Source organism: Galeopterus variegatus, unplaced genomic scaffold (assembly GCF_000696425.1).
Source record: "Galeopterus variegatus unplaced genomic scaffold, G_variegatus-3.0.2 Scaffold1328, whole genome shotgun sequence".
Classification (NCBI taxonomy): domain Eukaryota; kingdom Metazoa; phylum Chordata; class Mammalia; order Dermoptera; family Cynocephalidae; genus Galeopterus; species Galeopterus variegatus.
The window spans coordinates 10296-26878 of NW_007727439.1; the positions used below are offsets into that span (position 1 = coordinate 10296).

A 16583-nucleotide genomic window follows, 5' to 3' on the forward strand; every position below is an offset into this window, starting at 1 on the left:
TGGATAAATATAAATATGTTTTCAATGACTGTATCTATCTCACCGTGCCAAAGAGCCATCAACAACACAAAACTATCAATACAGTCTAGAGTCACATTACACATGCACTAGAGCTATACCCACTGGGACATGGGTAAAACACTAGTTGAAAAAATTTAGGTTTTGAATGTAAGATTTGATTAAAGTTCAAATGCTACTAAATATATTTCTTTTTCATTTGGATAATGTTTTGTAATATTTGTCCATTGCTTTTATGTACGATGGTCTACTGCATAAACCGACTTGGCATTATTCTTTTAAAAGGAAGTATTATTAAGCCCATGTGTATCTTTTAAAATTTTTGCACATTATTAACAGGGACAGCCTATTACTACTGATTTCAGTGATTGAAAGTTATGGTCTAATAAAAAAAAAATAATAATTTGTTGAAACAGCAGTTTGAAAGCCATTCTCAGTGTGAACAAGAATCAACTTGTCAGTCACTGTATCCTGCCCTCTGCCAAAGAAGAAAAAAGCTTAGCAGTAGTTAGAGAGCTACTGGGTTGAAATCTCTAAGGATGTTCCAACCTATTTGTTATATTTTCATTCACCCTGTCCACGGATGAAAAGTGATGTGATCTTAACTTATTACTGACTGAAAAGCAGCGTCAGGGGCTTTTCTGTAGTCCTTGTAATGGATCTGACTAACCATGCTTAAAATCCAATTGCTATTTAAATCAGACAGTGAGGCCTTCTTTTATTGACATGACATTTGCTAGTCTGTGACTTGAATAGTTATATTTATCAGGTTTTTAACTTTGGGGTGACACTTTGAAATAATAACTATAGTAAGTGATGATGATAAGATTTTACCTAAAATATCTCTCAAATTGTTTATAGTCAATCCTCAGAGTCAAAATAATAATTTTCTTAGAATTATAGTTACAACTTTCAGTTTTATCAAACTCAGACATCTTGTTCATACTTGAATTATGAGACTAGAAATCACTCTATTGTCCATACTTAAGTGTAACATTACACATCATGCATTCTGATAATTTTCTTTTCTTTCTTTTTTTTTTAATTCCTTTTTTATGTTCTCACCACACCATTGTAATGTCTACAGCTCGCCCTGTTGGTAAGTAGCCATCCTTCTATCCATTTAGCATGGCCTTGTACAATGCTTCATAATTCATGCATAGTAGGATTTGATAGAATGAAATATATTTATTCACCCATGTTAAAATATTACCTGAGGGACTATCTGCTGTTAAAAGTTGCTCCTAATTTTTTTAATTACTTGATAAACCATTTTGTAATAACTTTTGCTACATAGCAATGAGTAGGTAACACTTTTTATATGAAAGAATATATGAATGATTAATTTTATAAACGGCTGACTTTCCTTAAGTTAATACATTTTCCTTTTTCTCATGTATAAAATTATTATTGGTTATGTTTGATATTAGATAAAAGGTTACAAACTAAATTAAGAAGTTCTATTGCTTCATGCACTTTTATTTTAAGTTACATAGAGTCTCAGCTTTTTAGGGGTATTTTTAACTGTTGCATACTTATTATTTGCATGCCTATTTAAACAAAATTAAATAGAATGCTTCAAGTTATTGCAGGTAAATACTCATTCTTAGTGGGAAAGGGAGGCATGAGCTGTGTTCTTTGGCATGAAAACTTAGGGTTTCTGGTTTTAATATATTTCGTCTTTCATTTGGCTTTGCAAAACTGAAATAAGTTAACAGCTTGCACTTGTAGAAATTTAAGTGGTAATTATTTATAAACATTTGGAAGATAAAATCTTTTCAAATTCATTGATTCAATAATCTTTCTGCATCTCTTTTAAAGTTTTGTTTAACCCAGCAATAAATATGTTTAAATAAGAGAAATCTTGGTATTTTTGTCATAGGAAAATGAATAGATGAATGCATAAATGGATGAATGAATTGATGAACTTAGTACATTGAACAAGATACTTTAATCATAACTTATTCAATATTTTTAGTACTTTATTTATCCACCTACTTTCAAAAGTTTTCTTAATATACTGGTTTGACATTGTTGACATTTGATGTATATTGGTCCAAACTCACAAAAAAAGTTATGAGTTTGGTTGAAACATTCAGACTTTATAGTCATACAGTATATTCTTAACAGGGATAGCAAGTACAGTAAATAGAACTTTGGTTTCCCAATCTGAATTTCTGATCTGCCTTTTCTGAGCAGTACTTCCTTTTGATTAGTGATTTAATATCCCTGATACTCAGTCACCTCCTCTGTAAAATGGAGATAATAATACTGGCTTATCAAAGCTGTTGCAGGAATGAATTGAGTTTAAAATTAATCATATATGTGAAAAGGGTTTTGTATGCAAGTATTGGCTAACATATTTCTAGTTCCTGAGACATATATATGTATATATATAATTTCCCATTTCAATATTTTTGAAATATAGTTATGGCTTAAAATTAATTGAAACACACCACATTTTTTTTTCCTTGAAACACAGTTATTAAATCAATCATGGTTTTTTGCAATTGATGTTGTTGAAAATTGAGGAATATGTTGTAATTTTTAAGCCTTGTTGTCTTGTACTTGTTAAGAATTTCTATTAATGATAATTTTACGTGTCTATGGGATAACATTCCAAAATTAAAAAGAGAATGGGAAAGAATGAGATGACACAAGAAAAGACAAAGAGCTGATAGTAGGCGACACAACCACTCTGTCAGATTTCCTCTCAATATCTGTGAACTAGGTTTCAAATCCAGAGACTGACTCATTTATTTGTCAAATAAGAAAGCATTGTATTATATATGTGAGTATGAAAAATAAATGGAAAGATTTAAATAAAAATTATATATAATATAGTAGATTATATATAATATATATTAAGTGAAAATATTTATAATGATCTGACCTTTTTCTGGAATGCTTGATGGTTAAAAAACTGTGCAACCTTATTTAGAAGTTATTTTAAGATTCTAAGCATCATGATTTTTACAGCAAATATAAAAAGAAAAAGACTATTGTCATTAAAAAGGATGACATGAGGTATCTAAAAATTCAAGTTATTTTAGCAATGACAGCAATTGCCATTGTAAGATAATGACTTCTCAAATGAACAAGAAAAATTATATTTAATTTATCGATCTTTATATATAGAAATTATGCTGATATACCGTGACCATTTGATTTATATTATTTTACAAGTTCCAGAACAGAAAACAATATGTTAATAGTTTCTAATATATTTAAAAACCTTTCAACAAAGAAAAAAGAACATTGATTTAAAAATGTGATGTACACAGAGTATTGAAATGTATCTGTCACCTACAAGGCATTTCAAGAGTTATTTCCATTTTTTATTCTTGTTTGAAATGATTTCTTAAATTCCCATTGGATTGGAACTAAAGAATAGCTTCTTGACACATTGTATTTTATTCTGGGGAAGTCTGTCATTTCATAAACCTATCTCGAATGACTTATGACAATGTTCAGAAATATGAAGAACTATACTTTAAACTTGACAACTACTATTAATTTTGGAAACTGAATGTTGGATATGTTTTTATCAGCTTACCAAAGAAGAGACTCATAATGAGGAAATTAGCCTGCTTTTTCTTTGCGTCAACTTCTGACATCAATTTTAATTCAGAAACTATAGGTACTTGAACTTTTACTGTAGAGTCAGAACGTACAAGTCAAGTAAAATAAAAAAATTAAATATTCAAGTCACAGAAAAACTACATTATTCCTCATATCTGTTAGTGCATTAAACAGCAAATTTTTCAATTTTGAAGCTCTTAGCATTTGCAAAAAGGGAATTCGACAAAGTAGACCATAAAGTGGGAAGAAAACCCAGCTTTTAATTTCAATATAAATTATGTGAAGAAATATGTACCAAGTATTGAAAGTTTAGAGAAAATTCTGAAAGTAGTTTCTGTCTAAAGCTTTTGAAAGAAAAGTAGAAATCAATTCACGTTCTAGAATACGTATAGAAACAAATGACTACATTCATACCAAACGAAACTTCTTGGCGGTGTGTGTGGAAAGCCCCATTTAGAAATCATTATAAACACCCAAACTGGCAGTTTTGTCCCAATGGATAACTCTTAAGAGCTGTATTTGAGTTAAAATATTTGCAACTCTATGCAATCCACAGTTGGCATAAACAGCTTCTGGCCTGTTCTTTGGAGATTCTTGGAAGACTTGATTTAGAGGCTCCCTGGTATGGGAAACATTATTGATGGTAGACAGTCACATACTTGCCATTGGAGAGAAGTACTTTCCAGATATCACTTACTCGTCTGTATCGTCACCAACATTTCACAAAGAGCCCTTTAATCCAATTTCCATATTTGCTGCTTACCACAAAATCCAGACAAATGCTACTTTGATAATTAAAAATCCACCAACCCTTCCTGTGGTTTTGACTGATGTTTTATTGTTCCAAAGGCATTCTTTATATAAAAAGCAAAAGTACATCCTAGGACATAGTTAGCTATGAATGCTGAAATATTCATTTGTTTATTTGGAAAACTCTTCTGATTAGGAAACTGACAGAAGAAAATGGTCTAAATAGGGATAAATATCCTGCTTCCTATACCCATCTGTCTTATTTTTCTATTGAAGCCTTTTCCAAGCTTAAAAATAAAAAAGAACATCTATTTTAGAGATGGGCAACACATTTTTTCCTAGCAGCAATTCAAAACATGATGAGTAATTTGGAAAAGAACTGTCAAATCTACCAGCTGCCTTGTTTGTGGAGCTGAGTCTTGCTTCGTTTTTATATCTTGTGTACCATATGCTAGCTGCTGATAGCCTCGAGTATGGAAACTAAGAGCTGAGCATGTCAGGTGGAACTTGTTTAAAATATCAAAAGCAAACTGATGATACACAACTTTATGGAAACTTCTCGGTATTTTTTAATTTGGTAAGTTGAAAGTATGTTTTCTTATGATAGAAGAATATAATTGGCCACACAAGAATTTATAAGTATTGAGAAATAAATGTTTTTGGCAAAATTCCACGTTTTTGAATTATCTTTTTAAAGAAGATGACACTATTCTAAACAAATCTTTAAGGACATATTATTTTCAATGTTTTAACTACCTAAACACACAAAAAATATGTATATCCTCATTTTTGAATGTTCTGTTTTATGAGTTGAAGTGGAGTTAGAGTTCTAGCATACTCTAAAGCATTTTATTCTTGAGGCCACCAAGAAGTCCAGTAAAAAGTGAGTGTATTAGTCCGTTTTTGTTGCTTATAACAAAGTACCTAAAACTGGATGATTTATAAAGAAAACAAAATTTATTGCTTACAGTTTCTGAGGCCAGGAAGTCCAAAGTCCATCTGGTGGTGGCAGCAGTGACCCAGGGGTCTCAGGTTGCAAGATGGTGGAAGCAGAGAGAGCAGAGGGAGAGAAAGACAGACTCTCCTCTTCTTTCAAAGCCCTCAGAACCACGCCCATGACCACCACTTTTAATCCATTCACTACTGCATGGTCCTATAATCCAATCATCTTTTCAAGGCTCCACCTTTCAGTTACCATAATAAAATTTCCCACCCTCTTAACAGTCACAGTGGGAGCTAAGTTTCTAATACATAAAACTTGGGGGACACAATTCAAGCTTCAATGAGTTTTGAGGGAACATAATTCAATCCACTACAGTGAGTGATTGAAAAATTCATTTAGGGCAAATTATATATCAGGTATTACTGAAAGAATAATGTTACACTCCCATCCCCCACCCATCATTGAAATTTGGAAAATTTAATATGCTGTATATAATTTAACTTAATATTGGAAATATTCCAGTTATGTTTTAAGTTAGAAAACATGTAGGTATTGTGTATGAACCTTGTCATGTTGAAATGCACTCTCTGCACAAGGGGATCTGAGTGCCACTTTGAAGAGACCTAGATTATTTCTCACATCTCTTCTTCTTTGGACACGTTGTTACCGGAGAGGATCATCACACTCCTGTAAGCTCTTAATGTTTCCTGCACTTGGCACTAATTAGCTACTTTATGCAGAGTCTCATTTAATTATTATTAAGCATTACATTTTCCATTGCTCCATATATTTGATTAAATGATAGGTTTAGATAAATGCATTCTGTTTTCTCTTGTATATTCCAACAGAATTTCCATAATGTGAAATATTTAAAGTATCTTAAGCTAATGGTAATTTTTCAAGTGAAAAGTAAGTATGTTTTCTTTCTAAAGGTCTGGTTTTAGCCTTGTGTGCTTGCCAATGTCTATAGATTGGCTCTGTAGTGGAGTCTAGTCATAAAATTATTGAGACATACTCCACCCCATCCCCCTCCACTCAGAACTTAGTGAAAATGTTCTATTTTCTTGGTATTGAATGGTAGTGAAGTCTGAAGCTTACAAAACAGTTTTTTCCTGCTGGGCTGGAATGCCCTTTACTATACCAAATAAATGCTCATGTAGTTCCTTATTCTAAGTAATTTTGCTGAGTTGTATCTTGGTGCTGATCATCCTGTGTCTAATATTCCTAGGATACAACAAGCTGCTTGAATCTGCAGATTCATGCTTTAATTTACTTTACTTCAACAGCATTTTCTTCTGTTTTATCTTTGAATATTTTTTTCTGTTTCACTTCTTTTCTTCAAATATATTGCTTAATGTTGGTTTTCCTTTGTCTAAATTCCCTATTTATCAACTTCTCTGCAATAATTTCTTTTTTTTCCAGTCATCATTTTTACTTCATACTGTATGATTTCTTCATGCCAATTTATTACCTCCCTGACTTCTTCAGTAACCATTATTATTATTATTTCTTGTTTCTAAAATATATTCTACTTCTTTAATATTTCTCTTTTGTTTCTTTGCTAAACCCTTACAAGATATTTTTCATTTCTGCTTGTCTTTTAGCCCATTTTGAGTTTTTTTTTTTGTTTTTTTTTTTGTCTTTTGTCTTTTTCCGTGTCCGGCAACGGATCGCAACCCTCAGTGTTGCCCCCGTACCGGACCTGGGACCGGCAATGGGATTGCAACCCTTGGTGTTGCTCCCGCGCCTCGCTCAGCCAGTGAGCGGGAACCGGTCTGTATGTGGGATCCGAACCCCCAGGCGGGAGCGCCGCCGCGCTTCCCAAGCGGCGCACTTATCCAGTGCGCCACCGGGCCGGCCCCCAACCCATTTTGAGTTTGTTTTTGTTTTTTTTTAAAGAGAGACTCTGTTGCATATAATTACAGTTAGACTCTGGACAACTATTTATTGTAAAGTATGTCTGTGTATCTTTGGGTAATTCTTCGAAGATATATTTTCTTTGTGTGCCTTTGATTAATTGATTATGTTTCTTTTCTGTTATGAATTAAATAAGCAATTAGTTAATGTATGGTTTGCTTTATTTTGTTATAAGTAGATTCTGACTTGGTCCCTATCTAATTATTACTTATATAGTTAACTTGCATGTTTGGAGAAGAGTAAATGGAAAGAATCAGGGTCATTCAGTAGCCACTTGGAATGTTGTCTTGAATATTTTGTCAAAAAGCATGTCATTTTCTTTTCAATATTCTATTGTTACTGACCTTTTTAAGTTATAAGCTTTCTGAATTTTCAAATGAAATCTCCTCATCTTTCTTCATACTCCCTACTTCATAAGAAAGGTGATTTTCAGGTATGTTAGTTTTCTGCATAAAAAATCACCACACATTGAGCAATTTAAAACAACAGTCATTTATTAGGTCATAGTTCTATAGGTCCAAAGTCCAGACAGGCTCAACTGGGTTTTCTGCATAGAATCTCAGGCCAAAATCAAGGTATTGACTAGGATGAGCTCTTCTCTGGAGATTTTCCAGAATAGAAGAATCCACTTCAAAGTTCATTCAGGTTGTTGGTGGAAATAAGTTCCTTGGGGTTGTAGGACTGAAGTCCCTGTTTCTTTGGCTGCTAGGCAGGGTCATGCACAGTTTTTAGAAGTCACTCTCCAACCTTCTCACAAGGCCATCACAACCTTCAAAACCAGCAAAAGTGCCTTGAATCCTTTGTGTACTTTGCATCTCTCCGACTTCTCCTTCTGATATCAGCTAAAGAAAACTTCCTGATCTAAAGGTCTTATGATATTAGGTTAGGTCCACCTGATTAATCTCCCTGTCAGGAGGTCAACTGATTAGTAACCTTAATCATATTGTCAAAATCCCTTTTGTAACGTAACATAATCCTGGGAGTAACTCTGAGAAATGAAGGTCGAGGGCCAACTTAGAATTCTACCAAACACAGTAGACATGCTTTTTCTTTCTTTCAGTGATTCTTGCCCTGCCTTCTGGATTTTAGCCAGTTTTCTACAAATCATGTCTCATATTTCCCAAGTCTCACTCTTGACTCTAGATCTTCTTCTTCCTATCAAAGGATCATGGAATGGGCTTTCACGATGCTGGCAGATAATTTTTGTGAAATTGGTATTGATAGAGGATTATTCAGGCTAGATATGTTGGTGTCAGTATGCTTCCTCATAGTCCTTCAGACTTAAGTGTATTTGGCAGGAGTACTTCATAATTCACAGTCTGGGGCTATGGTAGTGTTTTTCATATTATTAATTTCTTTTGTTGTATTTTGTAGAGAAAAGTAGAGCAATCAGCTTTTATGCCATTATCCTAACCTAAATATCAAAAAGTTTAAATACTCATGAATTTTGGAGTCTATCCAAATAGGAATAATATAAATACTAAGCATTTTAACTTAGTACTTAAAATTCATGTATTGTAGATTTTAATATCAGAATAGTATAAATACTCTGGTTCAAAACAGTATTATGAGATTCGCATTAAGAAATTTCACTGGCAGTGGCCAGAATACATCACATTAACATTTTAGACACACCTTCTAAGAAAGTAAACATTTTCATTTTCATAAGTTACAGCAATCTGTAGACAGAAAAAGACATAATGATATATATACTATAAAATATATATTAAGGTATGCATTACATCTAAATGTTATATGCAGGATATTTGAATTACTACACTACTTATTTAAACATATTAAATGTTGCTGTAGGATACAGTACATAATTAGATTCATTAAAAATATATAAACTAGCAAATTAAATTAAATTTTCAGTTAAAATATATCTGAATGCCTTTTTAAATTTCTCTTACAGCATATTGCTACCCAGATTTATTGGGGATATTATTTTCATCTGCATAGCATTCTACTTATCTTTCTGCTGCCTCTACGTCTAGCGTAACACTTACATGTGGTAGGGGCACACAAATGTTGGTACAGTTAATTGATGCACACACATGCATACATAGGTAATACTTGCCTAGAAAATGTTTATGCAAGCAGCTTTAAATACTGCTATAAAAAGATTAAGCAACATTAATGGTAACAGGCCAATCACATATTCCCCATTCTGCTAGTAGGAGATAAAATACAACAAAAAGAAGACACTAATGAGTTAGGATGGTGACTTACTAAGCGTGTAATTAATGTTATTAAGAAACATTGCAGTTGCATATTAAAATTCCGTTAACTAAGCAACCCTTCAGCATCAGTACATTTGGTCCTTGGTTGCAAGTTTTCCTTTTTCTTTTTCTTTTTTTTTTCTGATTGGCATCTTCATGCAATCTTTCCCTAAAAAATGAGATAATGGGATGTGATCAGCCTTTGTGGTTTAGCTGGAGTGCTGACACGACAGTTGTGGCAAGTTGACAGGTTAAGTGAGTGAAAATGGATGTCTTGTCTCACCATTTACTTGAAGAGCCTTCCCTAAAAAATGAGATAATGGGATGTGATCAGCCTTTGTGGTTTAGCTGGAGTGCTGACATGACAGTTGTGGCAAGTTGACAGGTTAAGTGAGTGAAAATGGATGTCTTGTCTCACCATTCACTTGAAGAGCTGTTTTTAAGCTATAGTTTTCTCCTCCTTACGCCCACACTTACAACCCCTTCTACTCCAGATATGAGAAGTCTAGTTTTCCCAATTTAGTAATTTAAGATCTTGAAAAAAATTATTTTCACTACTCTTTCCCTCTTTCAGGAATAATGTAAATATTGTCTTATTTAGAAATTAGTTTTTAAGTTAACAGCATTTCCCTTGCACTCTAACAGTTCCCTAAAGAAAACAAAATTTTATTACTTTATTTCTAGTATTTTAGTCAGGAAGTCAAGAAGAAAAGCAAAGCTACCTATTGGTAAAGGACAGAATTGTTTAAAATCTTGACATATTTCTCTAGGGCTCTCTCACTTCATAACTATGCATAATTCAAAAGTTCTATGAAACTTGCATGTTGAATCTCAGAATGATTTCTTATAGTTACATGATGTCCTGTACTTGTAATTGAAAAGAAATCTATTGTAATAATCTGAAACATGATAGGGCTTAAAATTATCTGTGAACAACTTAGTTACATTATGAGTAAACTATTTATTGCAATGTAGAAATACCATTACAGGATTAAAGTGGACTTGCTAAAGCCAGTAAACACTATTTGCATGGAAAAATACATGGTTCCACTAACATAATCCCTCAGTTTAAAAAGCAGACTAAAAGAGCAGTCTGGCCTGGATGGCTAAAGGCAACAAGGAAGCCAGGTGAAGGTAATTGTGCATTAGTGCAGCCTGGGATGCTCATATCTCTAACATAATGCACATGTTTTTCCATCTGTGAGGAACAACCTCCCAACCTTGCTTCCTTACCTACTCAATCTAAAGGAACAAATCAAACTCATTTGCGCTCTCTCTTTCTCTCTCTCTCTGCTTTCTCCAACTGTTGGAGGCAGACTAAGTTACTCTTGTTTTGCTAGTATGAACTCTATTACAATGCTCATTATGTTCATCAGAGTGTAACATGCTGGACTGTTTTCATGTGCATCCCCTCTGGTAGGAGGTGACGTTCAGAGGTCAGCTATCTTAGTACCCTCATATGCTAATACAAAACAAAACCATGACTTTTTTTTTAAGTAATTGTATAGTATTATGAATTAAAGTGCCAACCAACAACTAAATTCATTTCTAGCACAAATTTATTACTGTGATGTTTTCCAGTAATGTGTTGTCTTTTAAAAAAAATGTTAAGGCACTGACACAAGTACAAAATGACAATGTGCTTTAGCTGTTTATTATAACATTGCTTTTACATGTTTGCCCATGAGATCCAAAACTGCAAGATATTTTGAGCCAAATGAGTTTACTCTTTCCACAGGATTCTTTCCACTCTAGATAATCATAGAATTATTTGATTTTGATTTTTACGTGGTTCCATTTCAAGGAGGGGCATATTATGTGTGACTATAAATGAAACAAGACAGTCTGAACCATCACTGCAAACCATAGGCATACTTTTTTGGGTGTGTATCACAATACCACAGTGAACTCAGTGCCTTTGACCTCCCTTGGAATTTCTTTCACAGTTGCTGTACATAGCAATTTAGAAGGCCATTTCTATTATTATACAGTTTATTTTAGGGGTTTCCGATATATTATGAACCTTCCAAAATTAATGTTCCCACACCAACAAATTTCTACATAGCAATTTAGAAGGCCATTTCTATTATTATACAGTTTATTTTAGGGGTTTCCGATATTTTATGAACCTTCCAAAATTAATGTTCCCACACCAACAAATTTTATAAGAGTAGTTCAGAAACAGAGAGTAATCACTGCATAACAGCAGCATGTCTTGACTCAGACAAGGATTGAATGCAATTTGTATGTCTGTGTGAGACCTTGAATGGGTGAAGAGTAGAATACATAGTCCAGATAGATGAAAAATCTAAGGACTGTAATTCATTACAGTCATTCTATTTTCTTTACTTACTTTGCTTTTTCATTTTTATGAAAGCAGTAAACCATTTAGTACTTTTTCTTTTCCTTTTTGACATTGAAAAGGCATATATATTAGAAAATTGATGAAAGAAAAGGTACAGATTTTAGTATTTTACCATGGGATAAGAATTTTTAATATTAGCTACAAGTAAGTTTCTGTCTGGGAAGGAAAACATGTTACTCGCCTAGAACAGTATTTGTCATGGACTGAGTAAGAAAAAGGTTTACTGGGAAAGGTAGGTAATTTAGCAATCTGATCATTTATATTCCTTGAAAATAGTGACAAATGAATAAAATGTGATTAAATGGCCTCATAAAAATGATTATTTTAAATCCTATATCTCTAATTTGTATTTTCCATTATAAATGCATTGCTTCCTCTGAGATGAATTGTGTTAATAAGCTTCAAATTAAATATTTTTATGACATTATGTATGTGTTTCCAATATTATTAACAGAAATTCTTTTGAAATCAAGTGAAATGTTAAATAATAAAAATTAAATAGAATTAAACAAGTTGAAGAAACAATCTTGTATCAATTAGAAGCCAACCTGTTCTGATTACAAATTGAGTAAACATTCATCTCTAGCTCCTGGTCTATATTTCATTATAAATGAAATAACTTCTCACTATTTGCTTCTTGCTGATGGAGGCAAGCCTATAACTAATATATATAAATATATATATATATATATATATTTTTTTTTTTTTTTTTGCAGGAACTTCTAGGACTGATTGTTATTCAATTCTCTATTTCTTTATGATTGTTACTCTGGGATGGTGGCTACTCATTTATAGATTTGGGTCATAAATTTTTAATTTGGTGTAGGGGGTAACTTTCTACAGAAGGGCATATCAGAATTGGTCAGGAGATTTTTTTCTCCAGCAACTTATTTTCTTTGATTTCCCTTCGTCCAAATTAGTGAAACAGTGAGCCACTGGCACTGGTGGGAATGTGTCATATCCTTCAGGTATAATGAGATGGAAAAACATTATTTGCTTTAGATCAAGAATTCTTTTTTTTTTTAATTTCCTATTTCAAAGCATTCATTTACTGTTCTCTGTTTGGGGCTTTTCTAGGCCAAATGAAGACACTATTTCAGTGCAAAATGGTAGACTGCACCCTCTACCAATAACAGCTTACAACTGAACTGAGGAAGCAAGACACATAGGCAGGGGAAAAAATAGAAAGCAAGGCAATGCAAGCAAGGGCAAGTATCTTAAATTGGAAAGAACATACGACAAGTACAAGGTCAGGTTAATCGTTGTTGACAAGATGGATCAAAGGATAATAGACATCAGGATGGGCTAACCGAAAGAGCAAATACATATGTGAGTGAAAGTAGACTGGTTTGCTGAAATGCTGGAACTAGTTTGGGGACAAATGAGTGTCAAGATGGTAAAATTTGGGGTCAGCTGATGGAAGCCAAAAAGCTACACCAGGAGAATAATTCGCAAACACTGTAGGTTTGCATTGCAATGCAGTGAAAAGCACTGCAAGTTTTTGAATAAAAAGTGAATTGAAGAAAGTGTACTTATGAAAGTTTGTATTTATAGGTAGTATAGAAAGAGCAAGATTATGGGTTTTATGCTGCTTTAATAATAAAAATCAGTTATTATGTCATAATTTTTCAAATATTATATCATACTGGAAATTATAGCATAAAAATTATAGCATAAAATTCTTATCCTTTTTTTTGGAACTAGATATGACAAATTTTCAGTTAATCGTATTATGGTTTGACGTGAACTGAATTAATCTAGCAACTTAATGTTCATTAAGTCCAACTATGGCATTGGAATAAACTAGAAGCCAAATCTTTCCTCCTATCTGAGTCTTTAACCTTAAAAAAGCTGTGTACCCTTCATAAGATTCAGTTCACTAGTTTTTACATCATAATGGTAATAGTTAAACTTTAGGCTTTTAAAACATTAAATGAGTTAGTGCCTGTGGATGGTTCAACCCAGTCCCCGGCACTTAATAAACACTCAATTAATGTTAGTTACTCTTGTATTAAACAGTTTGTGACTAAGCAAATCTTTAACTCAAGAAAATTGAGGAAGAGAATGCTTTTTAAATATGCTTACAGAATATATTAACATTTAACAAGCAACTATATTAACAGCAAAAAAAAAAAAAATTTCTACTTGAGTTTGTTGTGAAGTTCAAAATGTTTATAATTACAGACCAAAAAATTTATTTATTCAGGCATAAAATTATACCAAAGAAAGAGTAGCTGAGTGCACCTGCAGCTATCCTGTATCACCTATTAATGTCCCGAACTACTGCACGGCTATCTCCATGTTCATAGCTGCCATAGAAAGTCATATTTCCCTGTAGAAACAATTCTGAACATGATGCAATTAACCTTTAGGTCTCCCATCCCCTCATCTCCAAGCCCACCTCACGCATGGCCTGTGCTGCCTACTCATGTTCAGCCGCCTGATTTGCATGTTACCCACTCACGCTCACCAGCAGGCATTAGCATAACAGAGCTGTAGCATGACTTTGATTGAAGCCAGCTTGGACAGAATGCAGTATCAAAGCATAATTTAGCAGAAATCAAATCTAATTTACTGCACATTGTATTTAAGTTCTCAAAGCACAGAATCAAGTGAATTGTCCCAGACCTCTAATCTTAATTGACCTTTTTATTTTCAGGCCTACTTCTCTGGAAATCACACAACATACTTTTCTCATAGAACTATTGTTTTTTCACTTGTGTTGATTAAACACTGAATTGTGCCACTCTTGTTTGCTTCATCTCATTTCTTGTTATTGCTGAAGCAATAAGGTATAATCACTTGACAGATTAAGCCAGTAGGTTATTACATTATAGTTACAAAAGATTTGTCTAATGCTTTTAGGTTTTAGAGAGGATATAAATACGCTTTTTATAGTCTTCTGTCATAGAAACATATAGCAGAATTGCCATTTCTGTAATCAGCGTATTCTTCTGGATTTATACCTCAATTTCTTTAATACACATTGGGTTTAAATGTGTGTTTTGAATTGTCATCTTGAGGACCTAATTGTTTTTTTTATAATTAATCAGAGCCATCATGGAAAATCCATTTTATGTATAGAGCACTTTGTGCCATTGCGCCATGTTGATAAAATGCCACCTCTGTCTACTCCCTCCCACCGGGGTCATCAGCAAAGTGCTGTCTTTTTAAACCAGTTTCATTGCCACCTGGCAGAAATACTGAAACTGTGAAGTGTTATCAGAAGAATTATTGATGCAGTTTTTCATTTTAAAACCTCAAAAATAAATTCCTTCAGTTGATATCCCCTCACAGAAGATTGCAATATAGATCTTGGGCAGAGAAAGAAAGTCTACAAAAGTAAAAGTGATGGATGCAATTCGTTTTACTGGCCCAACTTCAGGTGACAAAGGAAAGGATGTACATGTTCAGACACTTGTTACTCTTTCAGTTTTTTGCATTGTTAAATGCTTCAACATTTTTAGGTATGGTTTTTTTTTTAAACTTTAAAACTAATAAGATAATTCCAGTTCCAGCAAGATCAGTTTGGCTTACGTTCTGGTGACAAGAAGCTATTGGATACCTTATAATTATAATGCATTTACAACAACTTGGAATCAAAGTATGATATAAATAAACATCACATGAAAAGATATTTCATAGGGTGAAGAACACAGATGCTGATAGCATTTTGTTATTGGCTAAAAATTTAATAAATTATGATTTTCCGCACTTTTTAGATTGGCATCAGTGGTAAATGGTATGTTGTGATACTGCAGAATTTCTTTGATCTTTAAGAGTTCTATTGAAATGCTGTTTATGAATAACAATTATGAATAACAATTATTATCAGTTATTATGAATAACAATTCTCAACTGGATTTTCTGCCACAATTTGCTAATAAGCTTTTCTAACCCTTTGCCTCTGCCCTTTCTCCAATCATCACCTATGAGTTCTATTGAAATGCTGTTTATGAATAACAATTATGAATAACAATTATTATCAGTTATTAAGAATAACAATTCTCAACTGGATTTTCTGCCACAATTTGCTAATAAGCTTTTCTAACCCTTTGCCTCTGCCCTTTCTCCAATCATCACCTATGTGATTCTTTCCAAGACATAAATCTGATTATATCTTTCTTTCAAAAACATCTTTAAACAGATTGTCATAGCTTTCAGGACCAAATTTTCAACTCCTTTAGCGTAAATTATCTGGCCCTATCTATATTACTTCTGTATCCCAGATTCCTTGTACTCTAAAAAACTATTATACTCCCCTAACAAATTCAATTCCTCAGGTCTCTGCCTTGTGTGCTTTAAGTGCTGCTTCTCTCTGCCCCGTGTGAACTTTCTCTTCCTCATCCAGTGGACTCTTAACTTGTACTTCTAAATGCAGCTCAAGTGTAGCCATCTCCTGGTATCTTTATTCTTATTTCCTCACTAAATGGTCAAATTTGGTTTCGTTCCATTTTCTTCCCCAATGCCCTTAGCATTTTTCTATTATTACACAAATCAGATTTTGCTGTATCTGTTTATTTATTTATATATTTACTTAGAAATCTCTGCCATAGGGTGAGAACAATTTTTTTATTTGGCTTCCCATCTTCTGTGCCAAGAAGAATGTCTCAAAATTTGTAGTCAGTCAATACATTTTGAATGAATGAATGGATAAATCATATCTTTTCAGAAAAGTGGGTGCATACATGTGGTCATTTGCCAGTCCTTATTTCAGGGACTGTATTTTAGCAGCTGTGTTAAACTTGCAGAATCTCAATTACAAAAGCATTTAGCAAAGTCACTC

At 33.1% G+C, this 16583-nt stretch overlaps 1 protein-coding gene across 1 annotated transcript in view; it reads left to right on the forward strand.

Moving 5' to 3' along the window:
• The window catches only part of ROBO2 (roundabout, axon guidance receptor, homolog 2 (Drosophila)), a 124576-nt gene that overhangs the window by 4774 nt on the left and 103219 nt on the right, over nt 1-16583 (forward strand). Inside the window, exon 2 of the mRNA XM_008576329.1 lies at nt 1106-1117. Within this exon, the coding sequence (XP_008574551.1) occupies nt 1106-1117 (12 nt within the window). The remainder of the gene's footprint in view (nt 1-1105; nt 1118-16583) is intronic.